Here is a 21,649-nt window from a genome sequence, read left to right as displayed (position 1 = left end):
CCACCCCCCTCCGCCTCCCGCGGGCGAGGCGGGGCCGTGCGTCACGTGGGCCGCTCCCGCCGCCGCCGCCGCCGCCGCGGTCTTTCTCTGTCTCAGCCGAGGCAGCCATCTTGCTCTTGCCGCGTGCTGGTGTTGGAGGACCCTCCCCGCTGCAGGTGAGACCCCCGGCGGGCCCGCCACCCCACGGCCTCCGGCCGCTGCGCACGGTCTCCCCCCGCCCTCCCCTTCCGACACCCGCCGTCCGCTCGGGCTGCCACTTCCGCCGTGGCGCGGCGAGTGGGGGCGGAGGCGGCCGGCCCGGCCTGTCGGTTACGGGCGGCGGGCGGCGCAGCTGGGGGTCGGCACCTGAGGGAAGGTCCCCAGCACCACCGCCCGCTGTGGAGGAACCGGGCCCGGGCTCTGGCCTCGCAGATCCAGTCCCAGGAGGGTAGAACCCTCCACGTCCCATCATCACTCATTCTGCACCACAACAGTGTCAGACGCTTGGAGCTTTGTACAGCTTATCTGTTGTCATCTCTTTGGCTCCTCCCAGTCTACGGATAGGGAAACTGAGGTTAGCACCCGGCCCCCAGCCTCTCGGGCCGGAACTAGGTTGCTGGCGCTCTTCACTTTTTGATGGCAGTGTTTGTTTACAAGTCTACCTTGGTTTTGAGACAGCCCATCCTTATAACCTCATCGCTTTGATGACTGATCGCCAGGGCACAGTGTTACACAGTTGGTGAATGGCGGTTTCAACTTCCGTTCCCACGTTCTTTGATGATCCCATCGGTGGTCCTCGGGAAGAGTGGTAACAATAGTTACCAACTATTAAGTATCTTACATTAACTTGATAATCTAAGCTTTCATCCTTTAACTTAGTAAAGTGTGTAGTGGTATACTTCTCTTAATGCAGAGAAACAAATGAGTTCAAAGAAGTTAAATACCTTTCCAAAGCCCTAAGTGGTAAAACCTTGGGCTTTCCGATTCCACAGCTTTTGCTACTTTTAGAGAAACCTCACATAAAAAAGTTAGGGCTGAAAGTTCATATTATTTTTATCTTTGTATAAACATGATGTATGTGAAAGTACCTGGGTGCTTAGAACTTGAGCATTCAATAAATATTGATTCATCTCAAAATCTTTCGGAAGTCCTTGAGAAAAGTGCCAAAAGGATTCTTGGAGACTCAACTCAGTGATTATGTGGCCCTGGGAAGTCACTTCCCCCTCTGGGACACAGAAAGGAACTTTCCAGGCCTTCATTTTCTGTTAAACTAGAAAGAATGCTGTTTCGTTTGTAACTTATGCCCTGCTGCACTAACAGGTATCTGAGATGATCTCACATATAAAACAAGAATCACAGGTACATTAAAGATGTCAAGTAGAGATTAAACCAGGTGATCATTGGGGTCTCTGAGTCTAAATCTCTTTCCTAATTGAATCTACTCAGCCCAGCTGAGAGACACAGCCCACATCTCTCCCTCCCCTGCTGCTTTAAATTCCCAGGCTCCCTAAAATTTCCTTCTTTTTCTGAGGTACTCCTTAGGAATAAGAATTCTTAATTCTGTTATCCAGGCCACCTGGAATGGAATCATTCTTTCATCTACAACATAAGAAAGAATTTTGGTTTTGCTTCTGCTTCAAATAAGTCTGGATGCTTTGTCTTGTCTTTCCAACCTCCATCTCTCTTCTTTGGGATTGTTACTCAAAATGCAGAATAGTCCCAAAGGGCTTGTGCTGTGTTTAGTTCTAATATTTTTTTTTTCTTGACTTCCTTTTTGCGAGAAATTCCTTAAGTGCTTTGTTATTTCACTATACCTCCATGGCTGTAATCCTTTGAGGAAAACGAACATTAGTTTTTTGTGAATATTTGAATACAAGATTGAGGTTTATATCAGCAAGTTTAAGTCTGTGGCACAGCTAAGATTGGCACACATCTAAGACGATTTGGATTCTACACACAACTCCTCCCGTACAAGAGTTGTGGCTGCATGACCATCGTGATAGAATGTTGAACAAATTGAGAAGCCATAGGTTCTAATTTTTATTTGGGAAATGGATTCAGCCTTACAGCAATGATATATACAGGTCAGTTTCCTAAGTTTCAATGCCAGTTCAGAATGGTTAGTAATTTACATGATCTTTGGTTCTTTTTTTTCCCCCCCAAATGTAAAAAACTGTATCCTTCTCATCTGAATGATGCAATTACAAGGTTAGAGAATTAGAAAAAAAAAAGTTTAATAATAACCTAGTCACTTACTTCCTCCTTCACATCTCAGTAATGATCTGGTGAGCCACAGAACAAGTCAAACAAGAATGTTGAATTAGCCTTTATTTGTTTCTAGATCGAGAAATGTTGTTCTTACCAAGAGTGTCACTGACCAGACTAAAATACATGATTTTATAATGTCCTTAGAATCTTCAAAAGTCAAAATTTGCTATAAAAGCTTGGTTTTTTTCTCCCCTCCCCCAACTTAATGTTAATGTAGCCAAGATACATCTTTGTCAAATTGTCCAGTGAAACATTTTACCCTATATGCAATAATATCTTGTTAAGTGTGACATATTCTATTAGTGCAAGTTCCAGAATGAACTCGGGTGCTGCTGATTCAGGGAGTGTTTGGAAATCCGGTAGTTTCCCATTATTAACACATCTGACCTTGAACAGAGGACATGACTCGCTTGTATTTTGACAGCCTGACAGCCTATTGTTCAATTTCTTCTCTACCTAGCCTTTTTTCCTTTGTGTCATATTTATCCTTTATAAGAAATACAGAATGTGATTCCAGAGAAAACAATCTACTTGAAGGTTTTGCTAATAATATTTGGTAATTGTTCTCTGCTTTGAAAGTCTTTGGAAGAAAAAGCCTGCTTGCCTACAGAGATTTCATAATTGGTTAGGTCTTTCTGAATGCCAGAGAACTGAGTCATGTTTTAAGAAAGGGTCTTTAAATAGGCAACTTTGAATCCCATTCATTTGCTGTTTGTATATTTGACTCCCATGTGGTATTTAATTTTTTTTTAATTGATTTGTGAAGCGAGAACAGGTTATCACTATTCCGAATAGACAGCACTGATAAGATCTTGACGGTTATGCTCAGTGAAGCAAAAGGTATTGTTTGTATAAATAAGTTTTTAACTTTGGTAAAACAGTAAATTTAACAAATCTATTTTCCCCCCTAGATTTACCAACAGCATGAATCAAGAAAAGTTAGCCAAACTTCAAGCTCAGGTCCGGATAGGGGGCAAGGTGAGTGTGTAAGATAAACTAGTAGGAGCACGTATGATTGTGAGATAGTGTTACTACTTTGTATTTGTGGTCGTTGAGTCCAAAACCTCTTCAACGATTAAAATCAGACCACATTCCTGTTTGATAATAATTTGTCTAGATCTAAAGCAGGTAATTAGAAGACTTTCTCTCTGATGGCAATGAAAATAGACACCTTTGTAGGTGAGGCCTAGTTCTAGTATTGTTAGTTTGCAGCCTGTCATGACTGAACTAATGTTGTTAGGTCTCTTCACACACATATGTGCACATGCATACATGCATGCCTGCAAATGTGTACCACACACATGGAGATCCGAGGACAACTTGCAGGAGTCAGTTCTCTCCTACCACGTGGGGTCTGGAGATTGAACTAAGGTTATTAGGTTTGGTCGTAAACACTTTAAGCTACTGAGCCATCCTACCAGCCCCACCATATTTTTTGAGATAATGGTTTCTCACTAAACCCAAAGCTTGCTAATTCAACTAGACTGGCTGGCCAGTGAACCTCCAGAATCTTACTGTCTGTACCTTCCAGAGGTTACACTGGCCATCCCCAGTTTTTATTTTGGTTGTCCATACTTAGTTCCTTATATTTGACACAGCACTTGACCAACTGAGTCATATCCCCAGCCCCATAATTATGTATTTTTAATGTAGTGGCTGGTACATGCATTAGTTTATCTACTGTTAACTGAATACTTAATTTGTACCAGGCATAGTAAATAAACAAGATTTCTTGCTTTTGACATTGACATAGCTCAACATGGAAGAAAGTCATGCTCATAATTACAATGAAGAACAGCAAGTATTGTAATGAAGAACAAAGTATTTTACCTAAGAGAGTCATGCTGGGATTTAAAGGATAAATAAAGATTTATCACTAAGACCAGCAGGTGGAAGGGTTAGTGGGAGGTAGGCTAAAATGGGGATTGCTATTTGCATATGTGCAAAGCCCCACAGGGTGCTGAGAAAATATAGACCTTAATAATGGCTGGCTTTAGTTTGGGACAGCTAGTTTAGAGTATATAATAGATAGAAAATGGTAGGGATGGGATGACTAAGTGGTTTGGGCTCCATCATACTTTTTATATACCATCCTAATCAGCTTAGGAAATGATAGCTGTTCTAGAACTGGTGGCAGTGTGGAAAATGGGATCAAATGGAGAACAGTCTGGAACTATTGTACAACATGGGGAGATAAAGGGCAGGGAGAATAATTGAGGTGTTACCCAGGCTTTGATTTTAGAATGTGGGTCTGTGGTTTTTACCAGCTGTAGAATCTAGGAGATGAAGGAACATTAGTAGACTGATAAGTCTGTGGACATGTTGAATTTTTTGTTTTTGTTTTTTGAGACACTCTGAAGTCCATGTTGCCCAGGAATTTCATATGTTGATTAGACTGGCTCAAACGTTTAAGCAATCCTCCTGTCTCTCTTTTTGAATGCTGGTATTACAGGCGTGTATAAACTACTTACACAGTAGCTTAATCGAAGTACCTGAAGACCTTTCAATAGAGTGCTCTGCCTAATGGCACACTCTGTAATCACAGCACAGGGGAAGCTGAAGCAGGATTGCCTCACTAGATAGCAAGACCCTGTCTCAAAACAAAAATACAGAGCAAGCGACTAAACTATCCCTGAGTTAGGAATACTTCGCAAATCAATGACCATCTATGTAGAGGGTTCCTTCCGTTAGCAACCGGATGTCATCCTAACCTTTGCAACCAGAGCTTTTTCTCTCACTGAGGTGCTGAACAAACCTCAGCCTTTCTTCGGTACGGCTGAGTTCCTGAGGACTACTGCAGGAGCTACCAAGAGACCGAACACCCCATTTGTCTATCACTCCTTATTTCAGAAAGAGCTAACTCAGAGCTTATGCTTTTGGTAGGGTTTCAGCTCTCATATTAGTTACATTTTTTAAAAATTGGCCCAGAAATTTAACCTACTAAATAGTTTTCATGGAAAAATATATTTATTCTTTTTAAAATTTTATTTGTGTATATGTGTCTCTGTGTCTGCTGATGTCATCAGGAGGCAGGAGAGGGCATTGGATCCCCTGAAGCTGGAGTTACAGGCAGTTGTGAGTTGCCAGACATGGGTGCTAGGATTTGAACTAGCATCCTCCAGAAGAGTAGCAAGTGCACTTAACTACCGAGCCATATCTCCACCCCTGTATTTCGAATTATCGATGGAGAAATAAACCTTTTCTGACTTAGTAAATAGTATTATCTTTAACTTCAGGCCAAAATCCTAAGACTTCTCATCATATCCCACATCTAACGTGTCAGAAGTCACTTTGTCTCTTGTGACAGTCTGACCTGTGGCCATCTCTCCTCTCTCACCACACTTGTGCACCAGCCCCTGACTGGTCTCCCAGTCTCCAGGTCCAGTTTCCTGGAGCAACCTTAAATGGGAATAAGCAGGTCAGATGAGGTCTCTGGTGATAGCTTCCTTTTGCAATTGGAATAGAGTCGAGCACTGCCCATGAGGTTCTGATCAGCATGGTGTGGCCTGTGTCTGTCTGACTCCTTTACCTCTTCCTTCTTCCTTGTTCACTCTGCTCCAGCCACACTGGCTCCCTCTGTCTAGAAGACAAGTTCAGTCTTGTTTCATTCTGCTTGGACCGCTCCTGCCTGGTCGCGGGCCTCATTTCTAGTGAAGTTGTGCTTCGTTCTTTAACCATTCTAGTTGGTTTATACCTTACCCTGTTTGAAGTGATTTAATTTGTTTAAGTACTTACTGACACTTCCCTTTTATTGCAATATAAGAACTTAAGTAAAATCTTGGGTGTGGCCCCCCGGCGCCCCCCCCCCCCCCCCCCCCCCCCCGCCCCATGCCTGGATTCTCAGACTTTGGAGTACTCACATAGTAGGGATTTAATTCTCAATATATAATAGTTCCTAAGATTTTGGATCATATTTAGACTTTATTGGCAGGGGCTGACAGGAATTCTGTGAAAGCATAAAATGTTTGAAAGTTGTTATAAAGCACACTGGATGGTCTTCAGAGTTATAAATTGTGTTCTGTTAACAAGTAATATTTAGAAACATAATGTATTGAAATGATGAAATAAGAGCTGACTACAAGTGCCCTTCAGGTGTTGGCTGAGTAATATCACAGCCCTGTGGTCTCGTTAATCACTACTGTTCGGTTAGTTTTTCCAGTGAGAGTTTTTGATTGTGAGCAGGAGCATGTGATTCTGTTACCGTCGCTATGCATATTGACACCTCTGTCTGATTATTTTCCAGGGTACAGCTCGCAGAAAGAAGAAGGTGGTACACAGGACAGCTACTGCTGATGACAAAAAGCTTCAGAGTTCTCTAAAGAAACTGGCTGTGAACAATATAGCTGGTATTGAAGAGGTATGAGTGCTTTGAAAGCCCATATTACAGAGAAATAAAATGGCACATGCACAGTTCTTTTGACTTCAAATTAAAATGCTAGTTTAGAAGACTCTTTATATTTCATGCACATATCTTTGAAAAAAAATGTAATGGTTAAATTTGCTTTGGGGATAAAATGATTTTAGTAGGCATTAGGGATTTTCTTCAGACTTTTCAGACTTAAGGTATTTATTTGCATGTATGACAATATGAAACTGCTCTTGAACTTTAATGTAAAAAATGGTGTTTTTGTTTTTGTTTTTGTTTTTTTCTGTGGGTCACTCTGTATCCTGGACTGGTCTCTAACCTTGTGATCTTGCCTCCTTTATTGGCATTTAATAGTATGTGTCCCATGCCTAACAAGTTATTTTTTTCTAATGATGATGTAGAAGTAAAACCCAATATTTTTTCAAATGAGACTTGCTTGTGCCCTAGATTCACTTTTCTGTACTACAAAGTCTCTATTACATCATCCAGAAACTTCTACTAGCAGTAGCTTTATATGGATTCGATCCCCTCCCTTTCTTTCTTCCTTATTTTTACTTTTATTATTTAGTTATTTTGGTATATTCCATACAGGCTTTATCTGTGTAGTCCTGGCTGTCCTGGGACTCACTACTAGACCAGGCTGGCCTTGAACTCAGAAATTCTGCTTCTGCCTCCCAATTGCTGGGATTAAGGGTGTGTGCCGCTATACCTGGTTTATTTATTTAGTGGTTTATTTGCATTGGTGCATCTGTGTAAGGGTGTTGGGTTCCCTGGAACTAGAATCACAGACAGTTGTGAGCTGCCATGTGTGTGCTGGGAATTGAACTCAGGTCCTCTGGAAGAGCAGCCTGTGCTCTTAACCACTGATCCATCTCTCTTTATTTTTTTTTTAAGTATTCTCTCACTGGATAGCTGATTATACTCAGCTGATTGGATTTATTAGGGATCTTTCAAAAATAGTAACTTCTAAAAGTCTAGTAGAGTAATTATTTTGTCGCTGCTATGACAAACTACTTGACAGGAACATCTTGGCTCCCAGTCTGAGCATGTTGTTTATCCTGATGGCCTGACAGGAACGTGAGGGAGCTGGGATCCAGCTGGGAAGCAGAGAGAAGGGAAATGGTGCCCTGCTTACTTTCTTTTTTTTAAGATGGTTTCACTGTGTAGCCCTGGCTGGCCTAGAACTCACTATGTAGGCCAGGCTGGTTTTGAACTCAGAGATTTCTCTGCCTCTGCCTCCCAAGTGCTGGGATTAAAGGCGTGTGCCACTCCACCTGGCTATCACTGAGGTCCATTTCTTTCTTTCTTTTTTTTCTAGACAGGTTTTTCTCTGTGTAGCCTTGACTGTCCTGGATCTCACTCTGTAGACCAGGCTGGCCTCCAACTCACAGAGATCCACCTGCCTCTGCCTCTGGAGTGCTAGGATTAAAGGTGTGCGCCACCACTGCCCAGTACACTGAGGTTCTTATATTTTTGGTTGTGAGCCTAGCCTTTAACAGCTGAGCCATCTCTCCAGCCCTACACTGAGGTTCTTAATGGATAAATACTGATAATGTAAGTAGAATCCCAGAGACAAGACATGAAAGGGCAGAGTGCTTCATCATGCATACACATGCAAATGAGCAAAATGAACCTCCTTTAAATCTACTTTTACAGTCTGTACTGATAAAATCATAGAAAATATAAGACATGTATTTTTTCTCTCCTTTCAGCTTGGGGTGACAGAATTCTTACTTAGATAAAGATTAGGCTGTGATTTGCATGTTTAATTTCAATTTTTTTCTGAGCTGTTGAAAGGTTTTATATATTGTCTTTTAAAATATTTATTTATTCATGGGGGGGCTGGTGTTGTGTGGAGATCAAAGGAACATTTTTGAAAGTTGGTTATCATCTACTGTGTGGACCCAGGAGTCTTACTCAGACCATCACATCAGGCTTAGCAGCAAGCACCTTTTCCTGCTCAGCCATCTCACTGTCCCCCAAAGCTTTTATATATCTGTACTGTCCTAAAATTTCAAACAGACCAAGTCTGGTGACACGCTTCTTTAATCTAAGCACCGGGTGGGGTGGGGGAGGGCAGAGACAAACAGATCCCTGAGTTTGGAGGCCCACCTGGTCTACAGAGCAAGTCCCAGGATAGCCAGGACTATACAGAGAAGCCCTGTCTCAGAAAAAAAGAAAAAAAAAAAAAATTCAGACAGATATTCTCAATCATGGATATATTAAAGAACAAAGATACCCCTAAACCTAAGTTTCTTCAGACTTCTCTTTGAGGATATATCGCAATGGTAAAGTACTTGCCAACATGCCTGAGTCCTTGGGTTTAATCCTAACACCAAAAATAAATTCATAAGATCCAAAACTTAGTAGTAAGTTACAGCAGACACAAACTATAATAATACCAAACCTAACATAACTGAGAATGTTTACACAATTTATAGCTCTACTACTTTGCTATTCTCCAACCCATTCATACATCCAATCTCATCCCTACTGATAATTTGGAGCAGATAATTCTTTGTTGTCAGTTCTCTCATGCTTCTTGGGATGTTTAACAGCATCCCTGGCCTCTGCCCACTAATCCACTTGTAACACCCCACCACCACCTCAGTGGTAACATCAAAAATGTCTGAGCTGGCTGTCTTGGTCCACCCCTGTAATCCCAGCACTTGGGAGTTTGCACTCCTGTAGGCAAGAGTTTTTCTGTGTCTTGGCAGCTGCTCCCAAATAACCATTCAGAGATTCATTATTAATCATAAATGCTTGGCTGATAGCTTAGGCTCATCTCCAGCCAGCTCTTACAACTTAAATTAACCCATTTCTATTCATCTATTTGCTGCCCTGTGGCTCATGGCTTGTTACCTCATTTTGTACACATCCTGTTCCCTCTGTGGCTGGCGACTCCTCAGACTCTGCTCTTCTTCCTAGCATTCTCTCTGCCCTGAAAATCCTGCCTGGCTATCAGCCAATCAGCTTTTTATTAACAATGAGAGTGTTTTCACAGTGTACAGAAGGATTATTCCACAGCACACCCCAGTAAGTTCAGGTCAGCTTTGACTATAATATAGAAAGACCCTATCTCAAAAACAGCCAGTGCCACAATAAAAAAATTCTTTCTAAATATTGTCAGCTGGTCCTTTGGAAGAAAGAAAAGTCACCCTTGGTTGAGAAACATTTTTATTTGGAGAGATTAAAAAGTATATTTCCTTTGTAGTATAGATTAATTTGTGTTTTGTTTTTTGAGACAGGGGCTCATTATGTAGCCCAGGCTAGCCTTAAGCTTTCAATAATCCTACCTCAGTCTTCTGAGAGCTGGGATTATAAATGTAGACCACCACACTGTTTTGTGGTGTTGACTTTACCTATGTTGTATTTCCAAAGACCAAAACAAGTTGAGGAGGAAAGGGTTTATTCAGCTTATACTTCCACATTGCTGTATATCACTGAAGAAAGTCAGGACAAGAACTCATGGCAGGATCCTAGAAGCAGGAACTGATGCAGAGGCCATGAAGGGGTGCTGCTTACTGGCTTGCTCCCCATGGCTTGCTCAGACTGCTTTCTTCTAGAACCCAGGACCACCAGCCCAAGGATGGCACCACCTACTATGGGCTGGACCCTCCTTCATTGATCACTAATTGAGAAAATATCTTACAGTTGGATCTCATGAAGGCATTTCCTCAACAGAGGCTCCTTCCTCTGTGATGACTCCAGTTTGTGTCAAATTGACACACAGAACCGCCAGTGTGGCATGCTTCATGGAAGCCATCCTCCTCCACCTTACTCCTTTGAGACAGCATATCTTTTTTTTTGAGCTGAGGATTGAACCCAGGGCCTTGTGCTACCACTGAGCTAAATCTCCAACCCTAAATGTATGAACAGTTTCTTTTTTATTTGTTTGTTTGTTTGTTTGTTTATTATTTGGTTTTTCGAGACAGGGTTTCTCTGTGTAGCTTTGCGACTTTCCTGGAACTTGCTCTGTAGACCAGGCTGGCCTCGAACTCACAGAGATCCACCTGCCTCTGCCTCCTGAGTGCTGGGATTAAAGGCGTGTGCCACCACCACCCAGCCTAACTTTTTTTTTTTTTTTGAAATACAAGGTCTTGCTATGTAGACCAGGTTGTCCTCAAATTCACAATCTTCCTGCCTAGCTTCCTGAGTGTTAAATTGAGATTAAAATCATACACCACCACTCCCACTTAGTCCTAATTTTTTGAGGAGTCACAGCCCCTAGAACTACACAGAGAATTAGTGATGCCTGTTATAATAGGCACATACATGCTCTCACCACTTCCTATCCATTTCCAGCATATTATCTTCCTGTTTTCAAAGACTGTATATATAGGAAAATATACCTGAAGTAATTAATATTACAAAGTAGCAACTGTAAAGTTTTCAGTTATTTGAATCAATAAGACGAAAAAGTTTTACTTTTTTTTTCTCTTTCTAAAGTTGATCATTTTAGTAGCAAGACATTTACTTACATAACTTTAGCATATTTAAAATATTTTTGTTTAGGATCATGTAGCATACTATATATACCATGACTTATTTATGTACTTTTGGGTTAAATACAGCTTCTTGTGAGGGGGGAAAAAGAAGCTCTATGGCATTACATGCATGCATGTAAACATGTAATAGCCAGTCGTGGTGGCCCTTGCCTTTAATCCCGGCATGCATAAGGCAGAGGTAGGTGGTTCTTTGTGAGTTTGAGGCCAGCCTGGCATACATAGGAAGTTCCAGGCTAGCCAAGGCTACATAGTGACACCTTGACTTGAACAAAACAAGTTATATAATGATTTTCAGAAACACTGTGACGGGAGAGTCTAGATGTGTCTTAGAATAAGGGAAACCATTAATTCCAAGTTGGAGGCCAGCGAGATGGCTGTCCTTTGTCTCTATATACATTTCATGACTTAAACACAGAAGAAATGTATACAGCTTGCTTTGTGAATTCTCCTGCCTAAAAAAGCTGGAGACCTGAGCTTGCTAGCCCTGTAACTCCTCCCTTGGTTGTTGTCACAGCTTGTGCCCAGGAGCCTTACGTAACTGCCCTTTGCTTAGTAAGATGAGGGGAACGCACAGAAATGAAATATTCTGGCCATTTTTGTTTTTCCAGAGCTGAGGACCGAACCCAGTGCCTTGCGCTTGCTAGGCAAGCGCTCTACCACTGAGCTAAATCCCCAACCCCATATTATGGCCTTTTTAAAACCTAGTATTGCATTCTCTATATTCTAAGATTAACTTCCCACTCTTCTGGACCTTCCTATTCATGCAGCTGCCTCCTTTACACCACCCCATTTAAAACAGTCGTGAATAAATTTACCCCAGTCTGAAATGGAGTTCATCTCACTCGAAACACTCAAGTGAGACAAACAGCATTGTACACTGAAAAGACGTGTATTAGGATGTACAGTGTGACTCAGCCTCCAGCCTCTGGAAGAGAAGCCCAAACAGAAAGAAAATCCATAAATGAGTTGTTTTTTATCCTGTTAGCCTTTATGTAGCCAGTGTGTATATGTACGTGTATATATATCCTCCACATATCTGTAATGTTTTTCTTTTCCATTTGGCCTATATTCTGAGGCAAATATTTGACAAGCTTGCATAGAATAGGAGTTTTATAAACAGATGATTTAAGCATGAGGATGACTTAGTAGGAAGGAAACCAAATAGTAAGTTGAGAAACTCTAGTTCATTTCAAGTACTTAGTTCATACTTAACCAGCTGTTTGTCCTGGAGTATAGTGTTTAACCAAGAGCACTGTCCTCTGTATTTACTTCTTTAGCATAAAGAGCAATAGGAATTTCAAATCAATTATGACTTTAACTTCTGCAAGTCAAGAATGTCTCAGATTCTAGCACTGCCATTTTTCCTGTCCAGAAGTGTTTGTAGAAATCCTTTATTGGACCATGTGATTTGAGAACGACTATTGTACCATTCTCCCTTTATTCTTGTCTCTAGAGTAGACTCAGGGCAGCTCCCTTCACAGCCACTGCTGCCTCCCAGGCCTCCCAGGCTTTTAGCCACTTTCACATTTAACTTTTCTACCAAAGCTGCAGTCATCTTCAGAATAAATATAATTTGTCTTCTAAAGTTGCTATAAATTGAGTTATGATGCCATTTGTTTAAAGCAACAGTATCGAATGCTTGCTGCATGCATATGATATACTAAAAAAAAACCAAAAAAACCAAAAAACTAAAATAAACTGGGTGTGGTAATACATGATTTTAATCTCATCACTTGGGAGGCGGAGGCTGGAAGATTTCTGTAAGTCAAGGCCAGGTGGGGCTACATAGTGAGACTGTTTAAAAACAAACAAAACAACATAAAAAGATGCTTAAATATAGTCCAGTGCAGTGCTGAGAAAAGGACAGTATAAAATTAAATAGTGATTTTTGTTGTTTTGTTTGTTTTTAGAGATAGGGTACCTCTGTGTAGCCCTGGCTATCCTGGAACTCTGTAGCTCTGAAGGCCAAGGCTAGCCTCGAATTCACAGAGATCCTCCTGCGTCTGGCTCTGAGTGCTGGGATAAAAAGGGTATGCCACTACCCAGCTAAATAGTGATTTTTGTCACATACACACACACACACACACACACACACACACACACACACACACACACACAATTAGAAATGAGTGCCAGGCAGTGTTGGCACACACCTTTAATCCCAGCTCTGGGGAGGCAGAGACAGGCGGATCTCTATGAGTTTGAAGCCAGCCTGGTCTACAGAGTGAGTTCCAGGACAGGCTCCAAAGCTACAGAGAAACCCTGTCTCTAAAAAAAAAAAAAAAAAAAAGAAGAAGAAGAAGAAGAAGAAGAAGAAGAAGAAAGAAAGAAAGAAAGAAAGAAATAATTTGGAGGGTTATTTTGTAATTTCCAAGCATATATCTGTATGTACTCTGTTTAAAGTATTGTCTGAGCCAGGCATGGTAGCGCACGTCTGTAATCCCAGCACTCGGGAGGCAGAGCCAGGGGGATCTCTGTGAGTTCGAGGTCAGCCTAGGCTACAGAGCTAGTCCAGGACAGCCAGGGTTATACAGAGAAACCCTGTCTGGAAAAACATGAGAAGCCCCTTTCTCCCGTCTGTGTCTCTGTTGCTGTTGGTGGTGGTAGTCCCTCTGCAGAAGAGAAACCCACTTCCCATGACCCTGAGGGCACTTGGCACATGTATGATGACAAGCACACTTTTTGGTGCCTCTGAAGTAGTTAAGTGTAACTCTCCTGACCTTTATATAATAAATTAGCACTTATTACCAAGGTGACCTTTATAGTGGAATTAACCACACGGTGGAATTTGTGTAAATGAGATCATACCAAACCAAAACAACAACAACAAAATGCAGAAAGGAAATACATGAGAGAGAAATAAATAGCATGTATTCACTCTTATGTTTCTGTAAATCCCATGACAGTGAAATAGATTAATGTGAAACAGGTCAGATTGGTAAAAGCTAGAGAAACAGTGGCAGGATGGTGTTAAAGGGCTCCTGCGTATTAACAGAGCAGGTCCTGGAGGGTGAGTGAGTGGGGGAGAGTTTTGTGTATAGAAATTAGTGAAGGGGGTTGAGAAGCCATATTTAAGAATTAGAGAAAATTGTGTAGGTGCAGATCTGTAGTCCCAGATACTTAGAAGGCTGAGGCAGGAGGATCACAAATTCAAGGTCAGCCTGGAAACTTCCTAAGAAGCTATCACAAGATAAAAAGCAAAGAGCTGGGGATGGACTTAGCACCTGGAACACCCCAGAACACCCCAGAGAATGCAAAGCAAACTAGCAACACACCTGTGGCCCCAGCTACTTGAGGACAGCATCACAAGACCTTTGTGTCTGATTAAAAAATAATAATTAGGGGTAGTCAAGATGCTCTTCAGAAGCCTGATGACCTGAGTTAGATCCTAAGAACCCACACAAAGGTAGAAGGAGAGAAGTGACTACAATATTGCCTCTGACCTCCACATGCCATCATGCCCTCCATCATGCCCTTATACAATAATACAAATAATAACTAAAACTTTAAAAAAGAAGCTAGGTAGTGGTTGGCACACACCTTTAATCCCAGCACTTGGGCGGCAGAGGCAGGCGGATCTCTGAGTTCCAGGACAGCCTGGACTACAACAAAGAAACCCTGTCTCAAAAAACCAAACCAAACCAAAAAAGTGGACATGAAGTGCCTCTACCTTGAGGCCCAGGTGACTATTTCTTACGACTCTATTAATCTCTGCTATCCAGCGCCATTGTACTCCATTGCAAGGATCTTTCTCTGCCATATTCATGGCTGAGCTAATTGAACTGCTATGAGATTGCTACTATGTCAAATGCCATAATGATAAAACTGCTTCTTTAAAAGATATTTTTAATTGAATCTTGCATGTGAAATACATTGTTTTCTGTGCCCATACAGGTGAATATGATTAAAGATGATGGAACAGTTATTCATTTCAACAACCCTAAAGTCCAAGCTTCCCTCTCCGCTAACACCTTTGCAATTACTGGTCATGCAGAAGCCAAACCAATCACAGAAATGCTTCCTGGAATATTAAGTCAGCTTGGTGCTGACAGCTTAACAAGTCTTAGAAAGTTAGCTGAACAGTTCCCACGACAAGGTATGCATTTCAGTTTAGTATTTTTTCCCTCTTCCCTGCTTTAAAAAACCTAATGATTTTAAAAACATCCCATATGAAACAGGGTGGAGCTCAGTTGACAGAGTCCTAGCCTACTATGCTCAAGGTTTTGGTTTGATCCCTAGCAGTAAATAAACAGTGTGATGGCACATGCTTGTAATTCCCAGAGAAGGACCAGAAGTTCAGGGTTATCCTCAGCAATTTAGGGAAACTGAGGCTAGCTTGTGCCAGAGACCCTATCTCAAAAACAAAAAGTGTCTTCCTTAAACTGAGAGGATTTGCCTCAGTAGATAATTCTTATACTTTCTATATCGCCACTTGTGTGCTTCATAAAACTTATAGTTTGCTTTTTAATTACTGAAATGTGTATTGTAGACTACTTAGATACAGTATTGTCCATTGGTACTGTGATGACCATTTTAAGTGTGGTAATCATAAATTCTGAATTTCCAAGTTGGTCTTGATTTCATGCAAATCTTGTTGTCTCTAACCATCAGAAAGCCTCATGTTTCAGTGGTCATATGCTCATACTACATAGCATGTAACTTTTACCTTTACTGCACAGTGCAATTACTGTGTAGTTAATATGTATTTAATTTAAAATATCAGTTTTTTGTGTTACTTAAGCAAAAAAAAAAAAAGTGAATTTTAAATTGTCTGTGTTTAATAGCCATAGGATATTTAGACAGAGAGAAGATAAGTATTAGAGGTGTTCTGTGAAGCTCTTTGTTCTCCGTGACTAATACTCATATAAACTTTTTGTAGTATTGGATAGTAAAGCACCAAAACCAGAAGACATTGATGAAGAGGATGATGATGTTCCAGGTAAAAGACATTTTGGTAGTGTTAAAATTTGTCTCAGATCAGTAAGACTATTCTAGTAAAGATGATTGATATCAAGCCTGACAACTTGAATTTCATCCCTGGAATCCACATGGTGGAAGGAGACGACTAACTTGTACAAGTTGTCCTCTGACCTACACATGCACACACACATAGACACACACATAAATTAATAGTGTCATTTTTTAAACTAAAAAAAAATTATCTCTTTTCACTTATTGCATAGATGACTTACAGAATTTTTTGACTGAATTTTATTTAATTTATAGTGATATGGATAGTGTTAGGTTTCTAGTTAGATATTAGTTGGCTTGGAAGACATTGGAGATCGACCCTTCCCTCATATCATCAGCCTGTAAAACCAAGAACTGGAATTTCAGGTCAGAAAAATGTCCCCTAAGCCCTAACTCTGGCCATGGGAGGAGACATGATATCTTGAACTGCCATTATATAATACTATCTGAGCCTGGTTCCAGAATGCTAAACCTGGTAAAAGATTATTGTGTAGTAGTAGGCTATTGGATAAAGAACAAGGACACACTATTGCCTTCTATCAGTGTCAAACCAAACAGGTCTGTCACTTACCTGAACAGAACAAAGTCCCTCAAGAAAAGCTGTTTGTAGCTTTTCAGTGGTGGCACATGCCTTTAAATCCCAGCACCTGAGAAGCAGAGGCAGGAGGATTTCTTATGAGTTTAGACCAGCCTAGTCTACATAGTGAATTCCAGGACAGCCAGAGCTGTTACAGAGAGAAACCCTGTCTTGTTGTTGTTGGTTTGTTTTTGGTGGTGGTTTTTAAGATTTATTTATTTATTATGAATACAGAAGAGGGTGCCAGATCTCATTACAGATTGTAAGTCACCACGTGGGTGTTGGGAATTGAACTCAGGATCTCTGGAAGGGCAGTTGGTGCTCTTAACCTCTGAGCCATCTCTCCAGCCCCAACCCTATCTTGAAAAACAAAACAAAACAACAAACAAACAAAAAAACACTAACAACACTCCCCCTCCCCCCCAAAAGCTGTTTGTTCTGGAGACTTCAGAAATAATATACTGCCTGCCTAAGATGTAGTCTGGGTCAGTGGTCTCTTAAGCATTGTCCACACTTAACCCTTTAAGTGTGTACTCTACTTTATTATAAATGCATTTACCTATCTTTTATGCTGTTTCTTTGTGTTCTGTCTAAATCCTTTAGACAGAGATCACAAAGACCAGAGTCCAGACAGATACCCCAACAATAGGATATAATGAATAAGAACACAGACGTTCCCTCATTCAGAACTTTGCATCAGAAAATGTTCCACAAAGCTCTGTTGCCTGCATGTATTAAATTGAAATCACTCTTATTATCAGTATACATTGTTATTGTTGAAATTTTTTTGTTGGAGGCCTGGAGAAATGGCTCAGCAATTAAGAGCACTGGCCTCTCTTCCTGAGGACCTGGGTTCAATTTCCAGCACTCACATGGTGAATCACAGCCTTATCCCAGTTCCAGGGGATCCAACACCCTCTTTTGGCCTCCTTGGGTACTGCATGCACATGGTACACAAACATACATTCAGGCAAACACCCATACACATAAAATAATAAAGTAATTTTTAAAATTGTTGGCATTAAACTGACATAAAAAAATATCCACCTTAGGAGTTTGGTTTGTTTTGTTTTGTTGTTTTTTTGAGACAGGGTTTCTCTGTGTAGTTTTGGTGCCTGTCCTGGATCTCACTCTGTAGCCCAGGCTGGCCTCAAACTCACAGGGATCTGCCTGGCTCTGCCTCCTGAGTGCTGGGATTAAAGGCGTGTGCCACTACCGCCCTGCAAAGATTTATTTATTCTACATACAGCATTCTGTCTGCATGTACACCTGCAGACCAGAAGAGGGCGCCAGATCTCATTCTAGATTGTTGTAAGCCACCATGTGGGTGCTGGGAATTGAACTCAGGACCTCTGAAAGAACAACCAGTGCTCTTAACCTCTGAGCCATCTCTCCAGTCCCTAGGAGTTTTACATACATTTTTGAAGGCCATTGCCTTAAGATTACTCTTTTTAAAAGTCATTATTACTAAAATGCCATTAGTTCATTTCTGCCTTTTTCTGTTTTTTGTCTAATTCTAATTGCAACTATTTTGACTCATTTGCATTTTATTTATTTTTCCTTTCTTCTTTTTATCAGATCTTGTAGAAAATTTTGATGAAGCATCGAAAAATGAAGCTAACTAAAATCCTCTGGGTTCTGAAGCTGGCATGGACTAGATTTAACAATCAGCTCTGTTGTTCCAAAGTTTTACAGACACGGAGAACATCACCTGTTACTAGTGCAGTAATATAAATATTTTGTATATTAATAATGCTGTTTGTTCAGCATTTTTTGGTCATTTGATTTTGCATTTTGCACTTCTTCCCAGGATCTATTCTTTTGGTCAAAATATGAAGTATTGGTATAGTTTGAGGGTGTTTTTTTGGTTTTGGGGGAACTTTTGGTGTGTATGTATATGTATGTATGGGTATGTGTGTCCACAGTGCACAGCAAATTGGATAACAGTTATATCTATCTTCTTCCTTCCCTAGTAGAAATAAAACAAATCTTTACACTTGTTACTTTTTTTCCTAATACTGCACAAAAATTGATGAAAAGTGAGTGTCTTGATTTCAGATCTGAAGAGATTCCTACTGTTGGAAGTTTGGTTTTAATTTGCTCAGTTAACAATATTTTTTATACACTTCTCTGGGTTGAAAATATCTTGAAATATTTTGCCACCAGATTGCTGCCAGAGTCACAAGTCGGGTACTTTGGGTGTGGCTGCCTTAGACTCGCTTCCTAATCAGACCTAGAAAGAGTCCTTTTATTAGCTTTCTTCCTGTTGCCCCCACCCCCTATTTTAGTCATTAAATGGACTGGTCAGCCTTTGATAATACTCTTCTCTCCTGCCTAGCTTGAGACAGAAGTTCTCCACATAGAGTTGAGAGAGTGCCTAACCCCTCTTTTTGTTCCTCACCTTGAGGAACTGCTCTGTCTTCAACGTTTTCTTTCCCTTCACATTTACAGTTTGGTAGATTTCAAACTGAACAGCTAGCATGTGCTTGCTAGATAACGTTATGCCAGGCTTACCCTGTTCCCAGCTGTTGTCAGTAGCAGGTCAAGAGTGCCTCTTTTCAGCAAGGCTGAAACTGGGACTGTCCTTTTGAATGAAGAGAACATAGGCTGTAGATTTATCTTCTAGCATAGATGGGCATTCTCTGAAATGGTACTGGCCCCAGGAGAATTTCTTCAGCCTCTCTGCTATTCTTGGCCTTGAGCTTACCTCCGGGTAGATCTGATTGATTGTAGCTGCTCATAACACCCTCCTGCATGTTTAGAATAATGCTCTGGGGGGAACGGTGGTAAGGCACAGTATTTATTTACTTACCTCCTTTCAGAGGACTTGGAGGTAAGTTATATCCATTCACTCAGGTTTTCCTCTTGCTGTCTGATAAAAGCCTGTGTTTTGCATATCAGCATTTATTATAGCCAATATTTTAGGATAAGGTTTAAAGAATATTATTTCCTGGCCCATCACCAAACTAACTGCTCCTTAACCTTGCAGCATGTCAACTTTTGTTTCAAGCTAGATATCTTTCCTTCTTGATACTTAAGACGCAAGACCAACAGCATACTGAGAGATCTATAGACACGAAGGCAAAGCTCCTGTGTTTTTTCATCCAAACATTTTCAATTTATTTTATAAATTTGTTCATTCTTTCCTGTTATGTTTTATATAATATATGGACTTAACAAAATAAATAACAATAATAAAATCACAGTACAAAAGAGGAGACTATTTCCTCTACTGCTTCTGTTAATTGTTGTCTACAGTTCCTTCTTTTCTGTTTTTCCTCTACTTGCCATACTCAAATACTTCTCACGTTATTGTTTAAAATAATCTCACCCATTGTTAGGTCAGTATCTGTACTGTTCATTTGACTGTCCAAAGGCACACACTGTGAAGCAGAGAGCACTGGACAGTGCAGTGGGTGAAAAGGGAGTTCTCCAGAAGTGAGGAAATCTGTGCTCTGGTCCAGATTCTGACATGTGGCCTTGTCCACCCATATCTCCAAACTACTCCACAGTCCGTCATCAGGCCAGCACGGTATTTCTAAGTGCAAATCTCTTCTGCTCTTGCAGTCCTCGGAATCTCACTTTAGGAGTTTGTCATCTGTTCAGGGGCGTCTTTAATTTTTAAAATTATTTATTGTTTTATTTTATGTGTATGGATGTTTGCTCACATGTATGTCTGTGTGCCATGTACATTTTTGGTACCTACAGAGGCCAGAGGAGGGTCTGATACTCTGGGACTGGAGACATTTGTAAGCTACCATGTGGGTTCTGAGAGTCAAACACAGGTCTTCTGGAAGAGCAGCCAGTGTTCTTACTCCAGAGACATCTTTCAAGCTCCTGGGATGTCTTTACTTTTACCAGTACTCATAAACTTTATGTACTTATTTCCCTTTGCTCCTGAGAGTAATCTGTTCCATGTTCCCTTTTATCCTGTGTCAGCAGCTCTCCATTATGGCCTTTCTTTCGTATAAGGGACCATTATTCTGGTGGCTGGAGAGATGGCTCAGTGGTTAGTTAAGGGTACTGCTCTTGTAGAAGACCTGAGCTTAGTTCCTAGGACCCACATCAGGTGGTTTATAACTGCCTGCAACTCCAGCTCCAGGGCACCTGACTTACTCTTCTGGCTTCCTTGGCAACTGCACTTGTATACATACACATACACACACTTTAAAATTAAAGGGACAGGCAGTGGTGGTGCACGCCTTTAATCCCAGCACTTGGGAGGCAGAAGCAGGAGGATCTCTGTGAGTTCGAGGACAGCCAGGGCTACACAAGAAACTCTGTCTTGGAAAAAAAGAAAAAAAATAAATAATATTTATTCTTTCTATACTTTCCCTTTTCTGAACAAAAATAAATTGAACTGTTCAACAAGGAACTATTTATGTTTTCAGGGTAGACAGGCATAGAATAAAGGTAAAAATATGAGTGAAACTTTAGTAATCTGTAGTTCTTGGCACAAGTATGAACTAGTTATATTTATAAATGTACATATACATGTATATGTATATATAGATATATAAGTAGTTACTAAATATATCCTTTTTAAATAAAGCCTAGGTATGAATTTCCTAGGGATATTGGCTTACATTTTGAGAATAGTTCAAGGAAAGGTGAGAAAGAAAGGGAGAGGAAGGAAGGAAGGTACAGATTGCAGGGAAACGGGATGTAGCCTGTTTTGTTTTATTTTGAGACAGGGTCTTGCTATGTATTCCTGGCTCACCTGGAAGTTGATTTGTAGACTCGGTTGGCTTTAAACTGACAGATGTGCTTCCTTTAGGTGTGCAGTCTCTTTATGATTTTTTTTAAGCTCTCATTTATTTGTTTGGGGACACTCAAATAGTTGGACCATTAATATTTATTCATTTTATATCAGATGATGGTTTAATAATCAAGTACCTTAATTTATTAAGTAATGAGTGCTTATAGGATTCCATTAAATTCATTTTTAAAAGCCTACCAGGTTCTAGAAGAAAAGCTGTA

At 40.7% G+C, this 21,649-nt stretch overlaps 1 protein-coding gene across 3 annotated transcripts; it reads left to right on the top strand.

Moving 5' to 3' along the window:
* The first annotated feature begins 21 nt into the window (after window positions 1-21).
* Btf3l4 (basic transcription factor 3 like 4) lies at window positions 22-18,672 on the top strand. Of its 3 annotated transcripts, none has more exons than XM_036177810.1 (6): window positions 98-155; window positions 3,159-3,225; window positions 6,491-6,604; window positions 15,016-15,217; window positions 16,001-16,060; window positions 18,248-18,672. In XM_036177810.1, exons 2-6 carry the CDS (start codon window positions 3,172-3,174, stop codon window positions 18,292-18,294), a joined length of 477 nt encoding a protein of 158 aa, XP_036033703.1. In that variant the 5' UTR covers window positions 98-155; window positions 3,159-3,171; the 3' UTR covers window positions 18,295-18,672. The 3 variants fall into 3 exon arrangements, with proteins under 3 accessions (XP_036033705.1, XP_036033703.1, XP_036033704.1); XM_036177811.1 differs by lacking the exon at window positions 98-155 and adding an exon at window positions 1,539-2,063; XM_036177812.1 differs by lacking the exon at window positions 3,159-3,225 and having other exon boundaries at window positions 22-155.
* The last annotated feature ends 2,977 nt before the right edge of the window (window positions 18,673-21,649 follow it).

The sequence above is a fragment of the Onychomys torridus genome, chromosome 2 (genome assembly GCF_903995425.1).
Source record: "Onychomys torridus chromosome 2, mOncTor1.1, whole genome shotgun sequence".
NCBI classification, from domain to species: domain Eukaryota; kingdom Metazoa; phylum Chordata; class Mammalia; order Rodentia; family Cricetidae; genus Onychomys; species Onychomys torridus.
Note: the sequence above shows the minus strand (reverse complement) of the source record. Positions and strands in the feature narration are given on the sequence as shown.

Bases quoted from the DNA above. Each gene is read 5' to 3' on its own strand.
- Btf3l4 (XM_036177810.1), top strand. From the start codon at position 3,172: ATGAATCAAGAAAAGTTAGCCAAACTTCAAGCTCAGGTCCGGATAGGG. The intron at 3,226-6,490 runs GTGAGTGTGTAA...ATTATTTTCCAG, and splicing joins AGGTCCGGATAGGGGGCAAG to GGTACAGCTCGCAGAAAGAA. The intron at 6,605-15,015 runs GTATGAGTGCTT...GTGCCCATACAG, and splicing joins ATATAGCTGGTATTGAAGAG to GTGAATATGATTAAAGATGA.